This window comes from Malaclemys terrapin, chromosome 4 (assembly GCF_027887155.1).
Source record: "Malaclemys terrapin pileata isolate rMalTer1 chromosome 4, rMalTer1.hap1, whole genome shotgun sequence".
In the NCBI taxonomy this organism is placed as follows: Eukaryota; Metazoa; Chordata; order Testudines; family Emydidae; genus Malaclemys; species Malaclemys terrapin.
Window position 1 is genome coordinate 116,160,016 of NC_071508.1, and position 23,030 is coordinate 116,183,045.

General features: G+C 46.3%; 1 protein-coding gene across 1 annotated transcript in view; it reads right to left on the reverse strand.

The window, feature by feature from the left end:
- STON2 (stonin 2) overlaps positions 1-23,030 on the reverse strand; it is a 116,093-nt gene that overhangs the window by 72,057 nt on the left and 21,006 nt on the right. The window contains exons 3-4 of the mRNA XM_054024854.1: positions 21,171-21,434; positions 9,814-10,011 (exon numbers count right to left, since the gene is read on the reverse strand). Of these exons, the coding sequence (XP_053880829.1) occupies positions 9,814-10,011; positions 21,171-21,434 (462 nt within the window). The remainder of the gene's footprint in view (positions 1-9,813; positions 10,012-21,170; positions 21,435-23,030) is intronic.

The following is a 23,030-nucleotide window of genomic DNA, read 5'->3' on the forward strand; positions in this document are numbered from 1 at the left end:
ACTGGCCGCGGTTCGCCGCTCCAGGCCAATGGGATCAGTGACACAGTGTAATAATCATAAATGTACAGCAATAGGTGCATTGACAGTGTTATATTCAACGTGTACACCAAGCACCATTCTATTCCTAATATGCCCCAAAACAGCAGGGCCGGGTAGAGTATAGTACATCACATTATACTGTGGCTCACTGTTAAAGCGCTCTTTGAAAGCCACCCTGAACTATATAGCTCCACATTGAGCTCTTCTAATAAATCTCATGTCTGGCTGTTCAAACTCAGCAGGCAGCCGCTCCACCTCTGCCCTCCACCCTGGCAGCAACTTTCCCCCTTTGCTTCACAGATAGTATGCAGGACACCACTGGAATATTTTTCTCACTGAGATTCAATCTTGTGAGTAAACAATGCCAGTGTCCCTTCAATCCACAAAAAGCACATTCAACTGTAATTCTGCACCTGCTGAGCCAGTAGCTGAATCTTTCCATGGGGCTGTCGAATGGCTTCATGAGCCAGGGGAGTCAGGGGTAAGCTGGGTCACCTAGTATGGTAATCCACTGGTCCTTCAACCTTCCCACTGGTAATCCACTAGTCAGGAAAGAAAGTCCCTGCTTGTAGCTTTCTGAATAGTCCTGTGTTCTTAAAGTTGCGAACATCAAGCACCTTCCCTGACTGGCCCACATTGATGTCGGTGAAACACCCGCGTGATCCACCAAAGCTTGCATAACCATGGAAAATTAGCCCTTTCTGTTGATGTACTCTGTGGCAAGGTGGTCTGGTGCCAAAATAGGGATATGTGTGTCGTCTATTACTCCACCACAGTTCGGGAACCACACTGTAGCAAATTCATCCACCGTGTCCTGCACATTGCTGAGAATCACAGTCCTGTGTAGCGGGAGGCGATTAACGGACCTGCACACTTGCATCAGAACAGCCCCCACAGTGGATTTTCAAACTTCAAAATGATTTTCCATGGACCAGCAGCAATCTGGCATTGCATGTTTCCACAGTGCGATTGCCTCTCACTTCTCCGCTGTCAGTGCAGCTCTAAATTTGGTGTCCCTGCACTGGAAGGTTGGGGTGAGATTCGGGAATGTGGCCTTGTGCATCCGAAAATTCTACAGCCACTGCTCATCATCTCACACTGGCATTGGGATGCAATCTCACCAGTCAGTGCTCTTTTCTCAGGCCCAGAAGTGGTGCTCCACCATCCACAGCTGCTCTGTGAACACCTCAGAAGTGAAAGTAAGCCGGTCCGGTCCAGTCCAGCATACTGGCAAGAGCCAGTACACCGTGCCAGACTGCACCGGCTTCTGCGGTGGGGATTTAAAGGGCTCTGGGGTCCCCGCTGCTGCTTAAAGAGCCCTTTAAATCCCCCCCACCCCCGCAGCTCCGGCAGCCGGAGCTGCGGGTGGAGATTTAAAAGGCCTGGAGCTCTGTGGCAGCTGGAGCCCCGAGCCCTTTAATTTGCCTGAGCCCCGGGGGCTCCCAGCCACCTCTGCAGCTGGGAGCCCCGGGCTGATTTAAAGGCCCTGGGGCTTCTAGCCACAGCCGGTGCCCCAGGGCCTTTAAATCTTGAGAGGCCCCGCCTCTTCCGGTTGAGGCCCCACTCCCCTCAGGACTCCGGCAGTACCGGTAAGTCCTGTAAGTTACTTTCACCTCTGGAACACTTCCAACAACCTTGAATTGGTTCTCACTATGTCCCACCACAATCTGTACTCCAAGAAATCATCATGTTCCCCACTGAGTCTTTTCTTCTTGCAGCTCTGCAAACAACAGAGGATCGTGCATGTTGTGCTCCAAGTGCTTATGACGATAGTGCAGAGCTGTGCAGGCTCCATTCTTCTGTCAGAGATAATGGACAGTGAGGAGGGCCATGTAGGTTTGTGGGATTTAAAAAAGAGGCATGAAAATTATGGGATATAGATGACATTATGGGATGGAGACTGTTGCACACTGGGAAGCTGACCTCATGCTCCCAGTCACCCCTGCACAACTCATTTCAACCCCACCATGTATTGCCAAAACTTCACAAAAGACAGTGTACTGAATGGTGGCGGATTGCACACTGGGATAGTAGGGTTGCCAGTTTTAGGGAGGGATAGCTCAGTGGTTTGAGCATGGGCCTGCTAAACCCAGGGTTGTGAGTTCAATCCTTGAGGGGACCATTTAGGGATCTGGGGTAAAAATCTGTCTGGGGATTGGTCCTGCTTTGAGCAGCGGGTTGGACTAGATGACCTCCCGAGGTCCCTTCCAACCCTGATATTTTATGATTCTATAAAGCCTGGAGGTTTCATCACATGACATAATCTTTAATTAAAGATTAACCCTTAATTCCTGGAGACTCCAGGACAATCCTGGAGGTTTGGCAACCTTATGGGAAACCTACCCATGGTGCACTGTCCTGTGCAATGATACAGGTACTCCTGGCGAGTATGCACACCGCTGACACAAAGAGCAAAATATGCACGCAGACAAGCAATGTACTAACTGTGGTGGGTTTATGCCCATGTAACTTGCATCGACCAAAGTTTGTAGTGTGGTCATGGCCTTGTTCAGGAACAAAAGTCAGATGCAGGTTCACCTAGCCCTTATGGGCAGGTTCTCTCTCTCAGCGTGCATCAAGAGGCAGGATGAAGCTGAATAGGCTGTTCTCTCCACTAATCACAGAACTGGTAAAATTTACTCAACTCTGAGGAATACATGGATACAGGACTCTCTTGCTCATTTTTCCTGTGCTATTGATATTTTATTTTCAAAGCAGATTTAACCATAGCATTTCTCACACATACACATACATTTCTGGGCCAAATTCATCTTTGGTTTCATAGCACTGAAGTTACTGAAGACCTGAAGCTAGGAATAAATTTTAAATCCATATATTCATGTGAGAAGGGTTTTCTTTTTCTTCTCTGCCTCCACCACTGAGCTCTACCCTGGGAACAGAACAATCACATTCATCTGAAGTCAAAAGACTCACCAAACCTAATAATGAGCTCTCCTGAGATGGGAAAGACAAACATGGGAGGGGAAGGCTGGGCCCTTGCATCTCAGAAATAGCCCCTGCTGGAGGACAATGGCAAGCTAAACCAACGTAAGCCAAGTTTAAACCCAAGCATGAGTGTCGACACACTAAATTGACCATTTTCAGAACAAGCCTGCTTTAACATCACAACTTCAGTTAAAATTGCACACACTTCTGTGTTTACACATGTCTGCAATGGGTAAAGGAGTTCAGAGCCTCTTCACTAAGGGCCAGATGTCTAAAAGAGTTCAGCTGCCATTTAGGCACCAAAATCAGTAGCCAGATGTTCAGAAGAGCTCAGCATGGAGCTCTTTTGACAACCTGGCCATAAGTGTCACAATGGGAGCTGCTGGGTCCTGAGCACTGCTGAAACAATTGTAATTGAAGCTGATCTCTGGCCTGATTGTGCGTACTGAGCACTTGAAAATCTGGCCCAAAGCTCACTGGAAAATTTTAATCTAGGTGACTACTTCAAATCCGGGTTGGTTTACACAGCACCATTAGGTCTGGCTTATGTGAGTTGGGAATCTCAGTTCAGCAGACAGGTGTCCATGTCACAAAATCCAGTATCTCAATTGTCAGTCTGAGAGGCCAAGGGCTGAATGAACAAAGCAAACTGAACTTCCCTCCGCCTTAGCGGCAGTTCCTGCAGGGTTAAGTCATATTTAGGGAGGACAGCATTGGAGAAGCTCACTCTGTTGCTGGCCATCCTATATCTGCTCTGGGGCTAAGTAGAGGACTTTGTACTCAGGGCTGTCAACCCAGCCACCACTAAAGTCACATCATGGGGGGTGGGAAGTAGCTATAATGGATGGAAAGTACTTAACAACCCAGCCCCACAACCCACAACATTTGGGCCCAATTAAGGAACAAAGGAGGCAGGAATCCAGAAAAAAATGACGAAGTCAGAAAATCAGGAGAAGCCTCTAAACTCCAAGTGGCATAAAGGAATGAATTGTCAGTGTGGGAGAAGCCAAAGATTTTGCCTAGATAATCCCCTCATTTTTCCTTCTTCTATATTAAATCTGCTTCCTGTTTTCCCCCGTAGCTCAATGAAAAGTTGGGGCTAAAACTGATCCTCTAAACCATCATTGGTGCACAGCATACCTCAATTTACCCAGATAATCCCTTCAGCTTTTCCCAGGCTTTAGGTGAAACCACATTAAGGTAGAAACAAGGCAATTCTCACATATTGGAGTGAGAACTTTCCCTGAGACTGCTATGTGACCCTGCCAATCTTTGGGGTGAATTGTAATCACCCCTGCCCATTCCTGCAGGAAACCTCGCACAGTACGCCCACACACATTTAGGATAATATACCCCTAATTGCCAGAGCATATGAAATGAGTTACAGCTAACTGCAGCTTGTGCTACTGCTGAAACCTCACTGATTTCCCCGCCACTCCGGATCCACCTCTCCCATGTCATTTATCCATCCTGGGAGACCAGCTATTTGCCAGAATTGCAGGGTCAGGTTCTTTGTGGCACAGATATCTATCTCCAAAGGGAACTCACTGTATTGTATGGTAAGACTAACCTTCCTGAAGTAGCACTTGAGGAGAATTTACTTTTGCATTGTCCTTGCCTCCTGTTCATCGAGCAGCTATGTGCTGCCAAGAGCTAAACCTCAGAGACCAGACCACCCTGCTGATGTTGCTCCTTAAGTTTTTCACACCCTGGTATTTAACCAAAGGGCGTGATCCTGGGAGGTGCTTGGTGTTCTTTACTCCCAGAGACTTCACGGGAGCTAGGAGGGAACTCAGCACCTTACAGGATGGGACCCAAACACAGACGTTCTCCTTTCAATACAGCAGTTAGATCCAGCCACTGAAGGTATAATACCAAGAATTTCTATCCTCAGTTAGGCTGGAGCCTGAAACCCTTCTGTTGGGCTGAAAATCCCCAACTGAACTCCTACTTCTCACAGAAGCTTGTGGCTTTCTGCAGTGCATTACAGAGCAAATGGAGCCAAGGTAAACATGCCAGAGCCTGAGAGCTGTAATAATTACAAACACAAATAGAGGGCTTTGCCTAGCCTAGCTCACCTCAGTGGCATGAGATGAATTACAGAGCATCTCCCCACAGCTGTTCTCTTGAGGTATTGCCCACATAAAGGAGAGGTCAGCAGCTCAATCCCATGACTGGGGATGGAATGCTGTTCACTTTCCCCTCAGTTGCTGTGACTTTATTGAAAAGTCAGTGGACAGGCATGGAGAGAGAGAAGCTAGAATGGGGTGGGAAGAAGTGGTTCTTTATCTTTTGAATCCATCAACAACTAGCTTTACTAGGAAAAGAAAAAAAAGAGCAAATAAGTGAGCCCAAAATTCCCAAAAGCCCCGTGGTTCAGGCCCTTACTTGAGTTATCAGAGATCCATGTTCAAGTCCTTGATCTGCCTGAGTCTGAAAAACAACTAGCTTTATGTCCAAAATGTAAATGTTTATAACCCAAAGGAGTTTACAAAACATAATCCTGTAACAAATCCACAGCCACTTAGGATGTCATGGTTGTCACTATGCTGCAGAGCTTGGGCATTAGGAACTTGATGGTGGCAATGGGTATAGAACTCAATCTCTGCCACATGAGCAGAAATAGACTCTTCCATAGCTCTGGGCAATATAGGGCTAATGACTCAAAGTTGAACAGTTCTGATTTCACTGTGAAGGGGGCACTGGCACAGGCAGGCCCACAAACACACACAGCAATACATTACAATGTAACCAGAAATATTATTTTCCTCCCTTTGTTTAAACAAAAACACTTTTTATTTAAACATTCCCATGTAGTACTGGAAATCTGATCCAGTAGGCTTGTGCTATCATCTGGGAACCGGAAAACAAACCAGACATAAGCATAAATAAATTATAGTATTGCCAACCCCAACAGGGCAAAAATCATGAGTCAGACCCCCAAAATCATTATATATTGTGGAGAAGCTGGACGCTCTGTACCATTGAGTAGCCAGTGAGAGCCCCTGCACCGGGGACCAGAGTCACCTCAGTCAGTACATCTGGGAGTGTTGGCAATGCTAATTGTCCTCCCCAAGTCTGCTTGTCCCACCTCCCAGCAATTAATTAAGCATCCCCCAGAGCTCCCAAATCAGTTCTGCCCCCACCTCCTCCTCCCTCTACTCCTCTGGCAGCTCCTGGGATTCTTCACTTCCACCTTCTGTCCTGTGACTGGGAAGCCAGCTGCAGCAGGGTCCTCTTTCCCTTCCCAGGCCTAACGGGGAGGGACATTTAGGGGCTTCATCCCCTCCCCCTTCCCAGGCCTGGTGTTGCAGGGATGGAGAGGAGAGGGGGGAGGAGCAGGAAGCAGACTGACCCATTGTGCACAGTAGGGAAGGAGGAAGCACAGCTATTCTGAATTGCTGGGGGCTCTCTCTGATCCGTCCTCCCTTCCCATAAGAATGATGTCTACTGCTCCCTCTCCCCTACCCCAAAACTCCTCTCTTCTCCTGAAGGGAGAGGGAGAGACTCCTACCTGCCTCCTGAAGCAGCCCTAATTGTGTGTTCTTCCTCAGGAGGTGGGCATGGGGAAGACAACCAGGGGTTCCTCCCACCTACCTCAGGCAGGGCTGAAATTCATGGGAGACTGTCACCAGCCCTGGATGAAATCACATTAGTCACAAAGAAATGGTGAGAGTTGGCAACACTGTCAGTAAAAATCTTTGTTTTAATCATTCAATAACTCAGGGAAGAGCTTTATAACAAAGGAGCTGCACGTTAGTGGCCTCTAAGCCTCGAACAGTTCAGGCAACTGGAAAGGGGCGAGTCGTCATTTGCCAAGGTCTCAGGATGTTTTGCATCCAAGTGAATGCAATTTTAAAAAACAAATTGTGGCAAAGTTAGCTTATGATATGCTACATATTAAACAGAAGTTATGGGTTTGATGCTGAAATTACTGGGTCCTGTTCTTTGGCCTGTGTTATGCAGGGGGTCAGATTAAATCATAATAATAAGATCATAGTCATCGCTTCTGGCCTTATAATCTGCCGAATAGCTTTAAATAAAATTGACTTTTGTTTCACCTTTTTTTTGTTTTATTATCTCTTTCATATTCTACCTTGGAGACTTTCCAAACCCTTCCTCCCCCTGAATAGTTCCTCGTATACCCAACCCCCAAAGATTTCCCTTTCCTTCTTACCCTTCCATGGGAAAGTAAAGAGGACTGTATCCCTGAAGCCGTCTCCACTGCAAATGTCTAAAACAGGGATTGGCAACTTTTGGCAAGTGGCCTGCCAGGGTAAGCCCCTAGCAGGCCAGGCCAGTTTGTTTAGCTGCCACGTCCGCAGGTTTGGCCAATTGCGGCTCCCACTGGCCACAGTTCGCCATTCCAGGCCAATAGGAGCTGCAAGAAGCCGCAGCCAGCACATCTCTCGGCCTGCACCGCTTCCCACTGCCCCCATTGGTCTGGGGCGCCGAACCGCAGCCAGTGGAAGCCACCGTGATCGGACGAACCTGTGGACGTGTCAGGTAAACAAACCAGCCTGGCCTGCCAGGGTGCTTACCCTGGCGGGCTGCGTGCCGAAGGTTGCCCATCCCTGTTCTAGCCGTTGGATCTTGTTATACCTTTTTCTACTAGATTGAAGAGTCCATTATTAAACATTTGTTCCCCATGTAGAAACTTAGAGACTGTGATCAAGTCACCCTTTAACTTTCTCATTGTTAAGCTAAATAGATTGAGTTCTTTGAGTCTATCACTATAAGGCATGTTTTCTAATCCTTTAAGCATTCTTGTAGCCTCTCTCTGAACCCTCTCCAATTTATCAACATTTTTCTTGAATTGTTGATCCCAGAACTTGATACAATATTTCAGCAGCAGTTGCACCAGTGCCAGATACAGAGGTAAAATAACCTTTCTACTCTTATTTGAGATTCCCCTGTTCATGCTTTCCAGGACTGCATTAGCCCTTTTGATCACAGTATTGCACTGGGAGCTCATGCTCAGCTGATTTTCTACCACAACCCTTAAATCAGGGGTTCTCAGACTTTTGTACTGGTGACTCCTTTCACACAGCAAGCCTCTGAATGCGACCCCCCTTGTACATTAAAAAACACTTTTTTATATATTTAACACCATTATAAATGCTGGATACAAAGCGCGATTTGGGATGGAGGTTGACAGCTCATGACTCCCCATGTAATAACCTTGCGACCCCCTGTGGGGTCCTGACCCCCAATTTGAGAACCCCTGCCTTAAATCTTTTTCAGAGTCACTACTTCCCAGGATAGAGTCCCCGCATCCAGTAAGTATGGCCTTTGTTCCTAGATGTATACGCTTACATTTAACCATATTAAACTGCATATTGGTTGCTTGAACCTAGCTTAGAAGTGAGTCAGATCTCTCTGTATCAATGACTTGTCCTCTTCATTATTTACAGCTTCCCCAATTTTTGTTTCATCTGCAACCTTTATCATTGATAATTTTATGTTTCTTCCAGGTCATTAATAAAAATGTTAAATAGCATAGGGCCAAGAACTGAACCCTGCAGAGTCCCACTAGAACACGCTCATTCGATGACGATTCCCCATTTACAATTACGTTTTGACACCTTTCAGTTAGCCAGCTTTTAATCCATTGAATGTGTGCCATATTAATTTTATTTTGTTCTAGGTTTTTTATCAAAATGTCAAGCAATAGCAAGTCAAATGCCTTATCAAAGTCTATTACATCAACACCATTACCTTTAGCAGCCAAACTAGTAATCTCATAAAAAAATAGATTTATCCAAGGTCACACAGGAAATCTAGCAACAGTTTAACCTCAACCTCTCACTCTCTTCCTCTCTCTTCTCACATGCAGATATGGAATATTTTGATAATGAAGACAAGCAGCTACTTCATAAAGAGTAAATATCTTCATTGTATTGGTAACACAGATGTCTTGTGTTACTTCTTCTGAGAAGTACAGAACTAATAACAAGAACTCCCAAGTTCTCCCCTTTGCTTATTGAGACAATGAAATAAAACAGTGGCAAGATATGGGGCAGCCAGTCATTTTACCAGCAACAGTTACATCTTCACAAATATTACTTAAAGTTAGGGTGACCAGACAGCAAGTGTGAAAAATCGGGACAGTGGGTGGGGGGTAATAGGAGCCTATATAAGAAAAAGACCCAAAAAACAGGACTGTCCCTATAAAATCGGGACATCTGGTCACCCTACTTAAAGTTTAAAACCATGTTGTATCTCATTATACTTTGCCAACCCGCTATTCCTTTGCAGGACAATTTGCCGAAGGTTTGTCCAGCTGCTGTAGGCTGAAACCAGGCCCTTATTGACAAAGACCAACACAAAATAAATGGCTTCCCTCTGCCAGAGTTCAAACAAACAAATGGAATAAGGCTTCCAGCAGCTAGAGTCTTCAAGATTAAGCACACCTTCTACACTCAGAACCTTTCAGTGCTCTCTTATCCAGAGCCAGGTTGCTTCCTTTCCATTCAACTCCTGTAATACCATCCCCAGCCCCATTTACAGAAAAGAAAGAAAGAATAAATCAGCTTGTGCAAGCTTGATAGCTTGTGAAAAAGCTCTTGAATCCCATCCAGTTAACTAGAGATAGGCCTGAGCCAAGCACACCTGAACTTTGAGGACATTTGGATATGCATCTGAATTTAATGGCTCACTCCCATCTCTATAGTGGGCCAAACCAAAATTATAGATCCACATGGTGGTGAAGTTTGTTCTGGTTCTGGAGCCAAACTCTATCCTTCAGTTCTGAACAGATCCAAATCAGGTGAGTTTGGTTGAGACTGTGAAGAGACAGAAACACGTAAGAAGTGCTGTTTGTCTTACCAGCTGAGTCTGCTGCAGAAGCCCCACCACTGGTCAGATCTTCAGTATTTATCGACTGCAAATCTGTGTAGGAGGGGGCAATGCTTTGGCTGCTGGTGTCCTCTGAGTTGGTCGTCCAGCTGCTCTCTGAGGCAAGGGGCTGTCTCTCAGAATAATCTGAGGAGGGAGAAGTCCAGCAGGGTGCTCTTGATGGAAGGGCTGGATGTGTGAAACAAACAGAAATTTAGTGAGCTGGATGACACAGAGTTGCAGGAGGGCAGATTTGAGGGGGGAGGGGAGCATGAGTGGCACTGAAGATCTTTGGGATAGAGGAGCATGACAGCCCAGTGATTCATTAGCATAGGAGGGGAAGGCTTTGTAACAGCACGTTATAACTCATTAACCCTTTTAACCTCTGGAGAGCCATGTTCAATTCCTGGTTTAGGTCACAGTTGTCAGCCTGGACTCCATTTGTTCACATGACATGGCTTGGTATAATTCAGCCTGACTGACTGGCTCTGCCTGGGAGACAAGCAGGAGTAGAATAACAAGAAGTCAAGAGTGAGGTGCACTGGCAGAAGAAGGTGCCCAGGACTGGAATAGCAGGGAATGCTGCAGATCAGGATTGTGTTACCCTTGTGAGGAAGCTTGTAGTAGGCCTGGCTCTATAAGTCCCTGGCTTTCCTTTCCCTCATTGTTTTTAAAATTAAAAGAGACTTGTCAGTTTTAAAAAGATAAAACTTCCCAAAGTGTGACACTAACATGGGGAGTTGAACCTGTGATTAACCATAAACCTCAGGCTCAAGAATTCTGGCATTATTATTGGCCACTATCATGACTATTTAACTAACAGAAAAAAATGGGTCTACACTGATATAGTTTTAAACTATGATTATGCTTTGGCCACAGCCTAGCTTTCTTTCCTCAGGGTCTATTGTTTCATGTGCCCAAAAATGAGACCTAGAGGGCCAAATGCTGGTCTCACTCCATCAGACACTAAGATACATGAGCTGAACAATTCTTTAGCTTCAGTGTAGTTCCTTGCCTTTAGCTGAAATGCTGCTTCGTAATTTCTTACTGGAGGCCTGCATCACAGCAAATATCCCTATATGGAATCATAGAATCATAGAAATGTAGGGCTGGAAGGGTCTCTTGCCAATTTGTCCACATCTTTCCTGAAGTGTTGTGCTCTGAACTGGACACAGCACTCCAGCTGAGGCCTCACCAGTGCAGAATAGAGCATGACAATTACCTTCCGTGTCTTGCATAAAACACTTTTGTTAGTATACCCCAGAACGACATTAGCCTTATTCTTAACTGCATCACACTGTTGATTCATATTCAATTTGTGATCTACTATAACCCCAAGATCCTTTTCAGCAGTACTACTACCTAGCTAGTTATTCCCGATTTTGTAGTTGTGCATTTGACTTCTCCTTCCTAAGTGAAGTACTTCGCACTTCATTGAATTTCATTTTGTTGAATTCAGACCAATTCTCCAATTTGTCACAGTCATTTTGAATTCTAATCTGTCCTCCAGAGTGCTTGCAACCCCTTCCAGCTCAGTGTCATCTGCAAATTTTATAAGCATACTCTCCACTCCATTATCCAAGTCATTAATGAAAATATTGAATAGTATCAGAACCAAGACTGACCCCTGCAAACCCCATTAGATACGCCATCTCAGTTTGACAATGAACCATGACATCTGCTACAATAAGAACAGCACCTGGTTAACACCATGACTGGCACTTTATTAACATGTAGATAGAGTTACATGAGAAGCAGGAAAATGGTGACTATTTGCCCCCTTTCTCTAGCAAGGAAGACCGCAACTATTGCAAAGATATGCTAAATCAGAGTACTGATCCTTCATAAACATAGCTCCCATTTCCTCAGATGTCAGAGTTACATAGTTATTTTTATAATACCTATTGCGATTCAATTAGCTAATGTGTGTCATTAGTGCCTTCTGAGGGATGGAATCAGAATTGCTCAACTATGTGTCACAGATCTTATACTGCTGAGGGCTAGAGGAGATTCTCCTGTAGATCAAGCAATTGGGCGCTGTGATTTTGGTGCAGGAGGATCCAAACCAAGTTCTATTCCTGCTGTTGCTGGTAAGTTCTGAGTGTCCATGTCATATAACAGTGCAGTTCCTACACGGCCAATTTTATATAATTAACCAGTCTCCTTCAGTGCTGCCCACTCAAAAGCACCAGCCAGATTAGGCTAGTGCACCATGAAAATTACACAGATTATAAAAATAAAATTAAACTGACCTGATGATACAACCCAGAAATAGCCCATATTCCTGATCTGGTTCAGATGCAGCCCCAGATAGTAGAGGTATCACAATCTCAGCTGATTGCACTAGATTTTTGCTCATTTGGGGTCAACTTGTATCAGCTTGCCAGATTTCAGTGCCAAATACTAGCCCCACCTAAACCTGATCTAGAGATGACTGCATCCTCATTAACTCATCTTTAGTGAAAATGCATTGTACATGTTTTGTTTTGTCCACAGTACTGTTAGAGCAGTTAGAGCAATAGGACACAGACAGTTTTAATCTAAATCTGATTTGTGGGGTTATGGAGAACCTCCAAATTCATACAAGCCTAGAGCTGCACCTGAAAGAGATAACGAGAATGCTGAGAGAAACTTGACTCAAGGTATAGAGATTCATTAGCAATGTACATAACTATGAATGCTAATGCTTATTTTTGTATCGCCTGGGTATCCACACAGAACAAACTTCTCTAAATCCTGACCTGCATACTTTGGGCTTGGCATAAAATGTGCTCTAAATTCCCTGGGGTATGATTCTTTTATTTGGTTGTTCCAAAGACATCATCAAGAATATGGAGGGGATGCCCTCAGAATATTGCATACTTCTCCAGGGAGAGAGATTGACACCGAAGATGGGTCTTTACTTACAACAGAACTGAATACTTTGGCCTAGGACAGTCCATCTTTCATCAGCTCAGAAAGTTTTCTTTACTGCATTATATTCTCATTTCTCAATTAGGATCACCTATTGCTTCTGATTTTAATCTTAATCTTGGCCCAGCTGCTGCTTTTCAAGTTATTACATCTATATTTATTACACAGAGAAGAAAAAAGGCTGACAGTAGCATGTTGGCTATAACTCCAACTGCTAATCAACATGAAATTTAGGATACCCTAATTCCTACATTTAGGAATTTGTTGTGTAATCTCTGAACCATAGGTTATGCCCTCATCCCATAGTGTACATTCAGCTCTCATTAGATTCCATTTATTTGCTGGCATGTTGGAAGATATGGCAAAGGAGGATCTATCTGTATATTTCTAGTTTCCAGAAAATTAGTCATAATGGGTACGCTGGGACTAAATCTCATGAAGAGAATACATCCTGAGGCATATATAGATAAACTATCCAAACTGTGCCACAACCTCATCATTTTAAGGGTGCATCCATATCTATATCTACACCATTGCCCTCTAGTGGACAGACTCCCAAACTACTTGTGTATATGCAAGTCTGGGCTACTAGACTGGTACCCAACTGGATCAAGATCAGTGGTCGTGGAGCAGAGTGTCAGGAGGTCTATTCCCCATTGCACATGACTGGCTGACAAGCATAGTGTAAATTACATCGCAACAAAATCATTGCAGATGTGCGATTGCTAAATCTGCTTGGCTAATGGGTAGAGATGAAACCTTTTAAAATGGGAAGCTGCTCAGAAAAGAAAGGTGAGAAGCGTATGGTTATAAACTCTGAGTCCCCTTAGCAATTGAGTTAGACATGGCAAGAAATGTCTAGGAGGCCAGACTTGAAACTTTATCTAGAATGATTTTGACACACACAACAATATCAGTCAGTCATAGCAGACAGGCTTTTAAGAGTGGTCTCCATAGGTTGCCCGGACAACTGACATGAAAGGAGCTTTTCTAAGTGTAGTTTGTACATTGATCTTAGAAGATGACTTATCATTTTATTAAAATACCTTAGAGATAAATCAACAGTAAAAAAAAAGGACTTAGATATTAAATACATTAATTTTGATTAATGCAGAAAGATGCATCATTAAATAATTCAAGTGTGGCCCACTTGTTACATTCAGGACTTGTCTAAACAGGGAAATTGACTAGAATAGTTATTGAGGAATAAGCTATTCCACAACAGCTATTTCAGAATCCTTCCTATGTGAACAAAATGATTTTATTGCAAAATAATTACTTCTCTTAGGAAGCACACTCATTATTCCAGAATAAAGCAACTTTTATTCCAGAATAGCGTCCTCAGGGGGAGTTATTCCAAAATAGCCATTGCAAAATAGCTTATTCCTCTATAGTTATTCTTGTCAATTTCCCCATGTAGATGAGCCCTTCGTCTGGTCCCTCACCATTACAACTTAGAACCCAATGAGGCATACGTTATTTTAGCTAATGATTCACACTAGACTACATGGGTTAAACATCAGTTCAAACAACTATTATGTATTGATCTGAAAATACAAAACATGTTTAGCTTTTCACTTCAGAGACTTCAACTTGTTTCGACTTCTCTACGGACAGTCCTGCTGCTCTCCCGCTTCTCATAATCATTGACATAGGGCTCCAAAATGAGCCAGTCTTTCCTTGAAATCAGACTTTTAATGTCATGAGGTGTAATGCTGAGATCTGTCAGCTGTGCGAATTCTCAGCAATTTGCTTGTGTTGCAAGGCAATTGACAGAATTGTCCCAATAATGCACTTCATCCTGTATCACGCCTAGGGTACTGACAGTCCATTATTTCAGCACTCAGAGACTTAGATTTTTTTTCCTGGTATGTATATTCTATTTTGGTTTCCCAAGGCACCTTTCTTAGTAAATTGAGTTGTTTTTTTACAAGCAGTTGAGGAGGCTTAAGGATTCATTCAGTTCTAATTTCTATGCTACACTGAATTCAAGAGTGAAGCTCATGGCAATGATATATCTAACTGGGAACCTGCTAGCTAAGGCCTGTTAAATGACAAATGTAATTGTTCTGATTATTTACACATCACATTTCTGTGACAAGAGGATTTGGATGGTTCTATTGTTGTGCCTTGCCACTTCCTCAGTACCAATATAATGGGCTATGCTAGCCTCATACTAATGATGAGGGAAAAAATCAAATTCTCTCTGTTTCCACCAAAAGGAGGAAATAGGAAAAGGAAAAAAACAGAATGTGCCACTTGTTAAAGATTTCTGTGTCATTGCGTAAAAAAAAAAAAAAAAAAAAGATTGACTATTTTGTAACAGTGCCACAGCACCGAAAAAAACATGGTCAGAGTGCTGAGCCTGCATAACACTGCTCCCCACAGCTGGTTACACAGGAAAGAGATTTCAAACAGTCTTCTCATGCCAGTCTTCTACTTATATTCTACATTTAAGTCAGGGAAGTTTCTGATACTCTCCCAAGTTGTAACCAGCCACTCACTATTGTTCCTGTCTGGGCCACTAATTACAGGAAACTCTAATAATGCCATCACCATAGAATTTACGGAAGGCACCATATACTCAGCTAAGAGTTGCAGCAAACTCTACCTGATTAGAATCTTGCCTTTCCATTCTGCCTGTAATTGCCATTCCAACTAAGGTATCACTGGATGGTAGTCACCCTGGAAAGTCACGGGCCAGTCTACCACTCTTTTATTGGGACTGAATCTATATAAAAAGACGTGACTTGCACATGAGCCCCCAGTGGCATGACTGGAGTTAAAAGATAGCCCACCAGGTTAGAGAGCCATTTCCCGAGAAACGTCCTGCCCTCTCCCCCATCCCCATCCCAAGAGCTGCACTTCAGAGACAGGGGCGCCTCCAGGCACCAGTGCAGCAAGCGCGTGCCGGGGGCGGCAAGCCGCGGGGGCGGCGTGCCGGTTGCCATGAGGGTGACAGTCAGGCAGCCTTCGGCGGCACGCCTGCGGGAGGTCCGCCAGTCCTGCGGATTCGGCGGTAATTCGGCGGCAGGTACGCCAACCGGCAGATCACCCGCAGAAACGCTGCCTAATCCGCGTGACCAGTGGATCTCCCACAGGCGCGCCACCGAAGGCCGTCTGACTGCCGTGCTTGGGGCGGCAAAAAACATAAAGCCGCCCCTGTTCAGAGGCTGACTCCTGCAGTGTCCCTGCTGCCTATGGTAAAACACGGAGAGGGGGACTGGGTGTAGCCATGTTTAAAGGTTCTAAAGAGCAGAACCACTGCTTTGAAGTGGATGATGAATAGAAGCAGAAGGGCAATGTGCTCTCTTTGGTTAGCTCCCCTTTGGAGGTGGGCTGTGGACTGATGGACCAACTGCAGTTTCTGAATGGCCATCATAGTCAAAGCAAGTTGGGGTACATTGCAACAGTTCAGCATGGAGGTGACAAAAGCACAGCTCACTTAGGCTAGGTCCATACGCTGGAGGAAAAGATGCAATCTCCTGTCCAACCAAGATTAAAAGCAGGCTCCAGGATCAGCAATTAGCTGAGCAGGGGTCCGAGGCTGTGCACACGTGCCCTGCTGAAGGACAGATGCCCTGAAGAGGAGAAAGGTTGAGATCTTGCCAATTGCTCAAAATGTGTTTAATATACTTAGTTGCCCATCTGCATTCTCTGCCATTTTGTCAATGCAGCACCAGACTGCATGGAGAAGATGGGAAACACCAGGGCCCAGCAACATTTCAAAGCCCTTTTCTCTTTACCAGAGCACTCATTGCAGCCCAACAAATGGAAGCATCTGGAGAGATGGCGAGAACTACAAGTAGCAGATTCTCTTTTCCCTTCTAACTACCTTTTCTTGTGAAAAGCCAAATAGCTTGTGTGCCTCTAACAGGTTGTGCTGGCCCTGTAAAGCTGGCCACAGGCCCAGCCCAGCCAGTTCCAAGCTTCAGCTCAGAACAGCAGAGCTTCACCTCTCAGAATTCCCAGCCTTGATGGGAGCTGTAGGCTTGCCTGCAGTGTACACTAGGAAGAGGGACAGTGCTGTAAAAGACCTTCAAGGAGAGACCAGGAGCTTTACTGCTTCTCCTAGCTCGGAGCACCTGGAGTAGAGAGTCCAGAAAGGAAGTCTAGGGGTGAGCAAAAAGATGGACAGAGCTGGGGAAACGTAAAAAGCAGCCCTGGGGAAAGCAAAGCAGGGACAGTGTCAGGTTGGAGTAGAAAGCCTCAGGGCTGAAGCTCTTGTTAGAGACAGGGATAGCAGGACCAACACCAACTGAATCATCCCAGCCAAAGCTTTGTCAAGCCGGCCTTAAAAACCTCTAAGGAGGGAGATTTCTCCACCTCCCCAGGTAACCCATTCCAGTACTTCACCACCCTCCTAATGAAATAGTGTTTCCTAATATCCAACCTAGACCTCCCCCACTGCAACTTGAGACCATTGTTTCTTGTTCTGTCATCTGCCACCACTGAGAACAGCCTAGCTCCATCCTCTTTGGAACCTCCCTTCAGGTAGTTGAAGGCTGCTATCAAATCCCTCCTCACTCTTCTCTTCTGCAGACTAAATAAGCCCAGTTCCCTCAGTCTCTCCTCGCAAGTCATGTGCTCCAGCCCCCTAATCATTTTCATTGCCCTCTGCTGGACTCTCTCCAATTTGTCCACATCCCTTCTGTAGTGCGGGGGGGGGAGGGGGGACGACCCAAACTGGACGCAATACTCCAGGTGTGGCCTCACCAGTGCGGAATAGAAGGGAATAATCACTTCCCTCGATCTGCTGGCAATGCTCCTACTAATACAACCTAATATGCCGTTGGTCTTCTTGGCAACGAGGGCACACTGCTGACTCATATCCAGCTTCTTGTCCACTGTAATGACCACGTCCTTTTCTGCAGAACTGATGCTTAGCCAGTCGGTCCCCAGCCTGTAGCAGTGTATGGGATTCTTCCGTCCTAAGTGCAGGACTCTGCACTTGTCCTTGTTGAACCTCATCAGATTTCTTTTGGCCCAATCCTCCAATTTGTCTAGGTCACTCTGAACCCTATCCCTATCCTCCAGCATAACTACCTCTTCCCCCAGCTTAGTGTCTTCTGCGAACTTGCTGAGGGTGCACTCTATTCCATCATCCAGATCATTGATAAAGATGTTGAACAAAACTGGCCCCAGGACCGATCCCTGGGGAACTCCACTTGATACTGGTTGCCAACTAGGCATCGAGCCGATGATCACTACCCGTTGAGCCTGACAATCTAGTTTGAAACAGGACTATGTTAACATGAACTAGGTACCTTCTAGTTTGCACCAGCAGGGTCTACATAGGCAGTTAGAGTGTAGCACATTAGAGTGCTCTACATTTCACACCCCTCAAATGGACTGTACCATGCCATGTAGCCAAGCCCTACATTACTGAGTAAGTCTCTTCCTTCCTCTTCTGATTATTTAAAGAGAAACAGACAGGAGATGCTGCTACCAAAAATACATACTTGGAAAGTGGGGCAGGGAGAAATAGGCCACATGGGCTAGAACAGCCACACAACTTTATACCTTGTATAGCTCCTCCCCCTTTCAGAGGATTGTGTCATTTGATGTGAAGATTTTATATATTCAGAAGGCTAGAAGTCAGTGGAGCTATGATGAATTACACCAGCTAAGGATCTAGCTTAGAGTGTTTAGATGCAGACTTTAAAAGAAATCAATGAGAACTTATGACAAAAACGAAACACCTATTATCTCAGAGTTGTGCTTTGTTTCTGCTACTTTGGTGCTTCCTCAGACATTAAGTGCAGCACTAGGAAGGTAGAGTGAGCACTGATGGAACCTAACTTGTCTTAGAGTTCTGCCAAGAACTGGCATATCATTTACTTCTATTTTCCACGCTGCTGGACTGCAAACACGACTGAAACCTTCTCCATACCCTGAGCTTCTAGATTAGAATTGACATAGGATCATATCCCCATTGCTGAGGAGACCAGTTCTAAAAGCATGCCATAACCGTCATGCCCAGCAGTTCCCTCTCCCCCAGGAAAGCCTATGCCAACACAGTCAAGTCTTTCTCTGCCTTTCATACTATATCGATTCAACGCTTGGCACACGAGCACTTGATGTGGAGAGAATGGTGGAGTTGTGCAGAAACCCCGCATGCCGTGGTACGTATTACAGAACCATGGACGCAGGCTATGCTGTGTGGCAGAGATATCCTTCGCAGATCTCTCTTTATGCACACAGCAACAGGAGCAGCCAGATTCCCATACGGACCCCAGCTCCACTCGGCCAGATCTGGGCAGGGATTTAGAAGCAGGTGCAACAGGGAAGTCACCTCTAAAACAAGGGACTAAAATCACATTAAAGCTCAGTTGCCCAAAAGCAGGCACCTTTGCCGATCAGTCCTGCCTGCAAATTAGGGAGAGGGAGAGGGGGAAAGGAGCGGAGTGTGCTCACATCCAGGGAATGGCAGAAAGCAGAAGATGTGTCTCTCCCCACCGTGGGGAGGGGGAAGACAGAATATGGTGTTTGCGGGAATGGCATCTCAGTGCCGCACAAAGCTGTTTATTACTCCTCTGCTGGCTTCCAGAGTAACTTTGGAGATTTCCCCTTGCAGAAGAGGTGGGGAGAAGGCACCTTACAGAGGGGAAGCAGTAGAGTCAGGTGGGGATATGGTTGGGTGGAGGGCACATGGGTGACACGGTGCTGCAAGCTTGAACCACATAAGTCACTGAGTGATGGGACAGTTTGAAATGACAGCATGTTTGCTGCTCATGCCCCAGTGTCATGTGGTGTGAAGTACAAGTTGATTTATGCTGACAGAGCTCTATGGTGGAAACTTGTCCTAATTCTCCAGAGGGCTTATCTCCCTCACTGTCACAGCCCTGACTTGGGGCATGGCACAGGGTTATCCACCCCTTCTTGAAAGATAGGAAAGCTCCATCCACTATTCACCAAGCTCTCTGTACCACATATGCTCCATTTATGTGTTCTCTGCTGCCTCCCCCCACTCCAGGGGACTGAACTCTCCAGCCTAATTGGCTCAGCAGAGCAGTTTGAGGTAGGTGATGGGAGGAAATGTCACACCCCAAGTCTTGGATCTTGGAGCAGTGTCGGGATGGACAAGCCCTTGATCTTTCTGAACCAGCATAGAACAAGTGGCCATTTATGGCCCCTTCTCATCAGATTCCAGACAGCTAACTAGTTCATAACAGAGTGTAGTGACCTACATGAGCTGCCCACTCCCCCGACACTGCCTAGGAAAGGAACAATTGGCAGAAGCAATTCCGCAATTGGGATGATGCATCAGGGAAGACAACAAAAGCAGCAGCCCCATCATGAAGAAAAGGGTGGACTTCTAGGTCACCAGTATGAATGTAGCCCAAAATTTAAAAGCTGATTGGTGGGCCTACTGTACATGAGTTGGTACAGTCTGATTCATTTTCCAGTGGACAGGCATCCTTATCACTAAAACCACCACTGTCATTGTCCTCCGCCTTTCCTTCCCTGGCCTCTTCACCCCAACCACCTTGTTGGAAGTCTCAACGGAGAAGCCAAGGATTAGATGGCTCATGGAAACTTAATTTACCCTTTCACCCTTCACTCATTTCCCCTTTCATCTTCTATGCTGCGGTTGATAATCCCACAGGCTAACCTTAGCTCAGACTTGACCTATCATGTCTTAAATGACCTGTTTCTCTCCCAAAGGTGTTATCAAACAGACAATGTAGTTGATACAGAGGGGAGGGGCACAGATGAGTTATAGGCCCTGTTTGAAACTGTGCTAGTATCCATTGTGTTTAATCCAGGGGTGGGCAAACTGTATGGAGGGCCAGGTAGGGAAGGATGTGCCTCCCCAAACAGCCTGGTCCCCGCCCCCATCCGACCCTTCCCACTTCTCACCCCCTGACTGCCCCCCTCAGAATCCCAACCCATCCAACCCCCTGCTCCTTGTCCCCTAACTGCCCCCTCCTGGGACCCCCCCGCCCCTAATTGTCCCCCGGGACACCACCCGCTATCCAACCCTCCCTGCTCCCTGTCCCCTGACTCCTATCCATACCCCCGCCCCCGACAGGCCCCCCGGGACTCCCACGTCTATCCAACCAACCTCCCCCCCTCATTCCCCGTCCCCTGACCGCCCCCCAGAACCTCTGCCCCATCCAACCACCCCTGCTCCCCGTCCCACAGGACTCCCTGCCCCTTATCCAATCCCCTGGCCCCCTTACCATGCCGATCAGAGCAGCATGTCTGGCCGCCATGCCGCCCGGAGGAGGGGCAGCAGGGGAGGGCCCGTGGGCTAGCCTCCCCAGCCGGGAGCTCAAAGGCTGGGCAGGATGGATGTGGCCCACAGGCAGTAATTTGCCCACCTCTGGTTTAATCTCAAATATGACTTGCACAGTTTCAGCTAAAGAGAACTGAGAGAAGCGCCCGCCTGCTGTATTATTGTAACAGACCTTTGCATGAAGCTCCCCTACCTGTTTGTATGTGAGCTGGTAAAGTGCTGGTCCATGGCATATCTTCAAATTGAACCCAGTTACTGATAGATGAAGATAGATCAGGTTTGGGACACACATGGTTCCCAAGCAGAGATACAGATGCAGAGTCCACCCCAGGCTTGTCCACGTCATTACTCAGCTCAGTGTGTGAGAGGTCCTGAAACTCTCCATCTATATTATGGTTGTTTTCTGAGGAGGTGTCGGAGGAGGAAAAACACTTTTCCAGAGGCTCTTCTGTGCCACCTAAAGTTGAGACAAAACATACAGAAATGTCAGTGCTAAATTCTGCATTGGAGTATGAAATCTTACAGGGGATGGGATGGGTGGCTGGGAAGGGAGAAGATGTTGGCCGGTTGTGGTTGCCCTTAGATTCCCTGCTCGGGTCAACCACGATTTAACAACAAGTTAGCTAACACATTTTTTAAACACTTCTGTGATAAGGGGAGTGGCCTCCTACTGAGCCAGAGGGGGAGGAGCCAACTGCTAAACCTGGGTGAGCGGACCCAGAGCGGGCTTGCCCCACCTACCAGAAGTCAAGGGACGGGACAGGAAGTATAAAGGCTGAACCCTGTAGTTCAGCCGGGAGAAAGCAGCTGGAGGAGACAGACGCCTCCTGCCTGCTCCCAGAGTTAAAGCCCGAGGAGAACCCTTACTGTGCTGAAGACTGGCCAGAGCTGCTGCCGCTGCCGACTAACCTGGACCCTGAGGAGTGGTGGGAGCTGCCACTGGATACCTACTCAGAGGAGATGGAGGACACCCCTGGATGTAGGTACACCCCAAGGGGAAGGTAGGAAGTGGCTCAGAGACAGCCGACTCCAGTCCGGTTGTATGGCTACTTAAACGTGGTCGGCATGCTGCAGCTGAATTTCCCACTGACCCAGTGGTGGGATGCCTCACCACTGTTAGGGCCCTGGGCTGGGGTCAGGTGGTCCCATGTCCTTCTCCCCCCCGCCACCTCACCCCTGGGGTGGTAGCCTCCCCACTTAGGACAAGAGACCTGCATTTGTCTGCCTGACCCAAGATGTCAGGCAATGGACTGCCTATTTCTGCGCCCTACCTCCAAGGCTAGAAAAGCACCCCTGTCTGAGCCCTAGACTGTATGGTGCTCACCCCTGCCTGAGGCCCTAGACTGCTATTGCCCCTTCCTAAGAGCCAGACCTTGCAGACAGCTCGTTTGCTATGTTCCACCTAAGGGCTAGAGCCTTAGACTATTCACTCTGCTGCTAATTCCCTGATGGTGGGCAGATCCTCATGACATAGTGAGGTGGAGTGGCCTCCCACTGAGCCAGAGTGGGAGGAGCCACCACTACAACTACTTATTTTCCTGTGCTAGACAGGGCTGCTGCGTGCATGAATGAGGGAACACAGCATATACAGGTTTTACAGCATAGTGACCATTTGTTGGTCACCCACTAACAGAGGCCTTGAAAGAAACAAAGCTCCTGCCATCATCAGCTTCTATCTCACTCCAGCTGACGTCCAGACTCATCTGAAAAGCTGATTGTCTCCTCTGAAATAACCCTTTATAAATAACAGCATAAGCATAGAGAAATCAAAAAAGTTCGCTGTATTAGCTATAGGAACTCAAGCACTTGGGGACCCATTTTTGCAGGAAAGGAATTATATGTAACTTGTACTGACTGGTTGCTAATGATGAGAGGCAACTTTAGTTTCTGCTCTTGGACCTGAGGGTTCATGCTAGGAGGAGAATCACCAGGAGTGGGATAGAGAAATTTAGTGCAGCTGCCATTAGTTTATTATTTCTTACAAAGCCCTGTAGCAGTCTCTGCTGAGCTTGTCACTAACTATAGGTGAACAGCCTTCATCCCCTTTTAATCT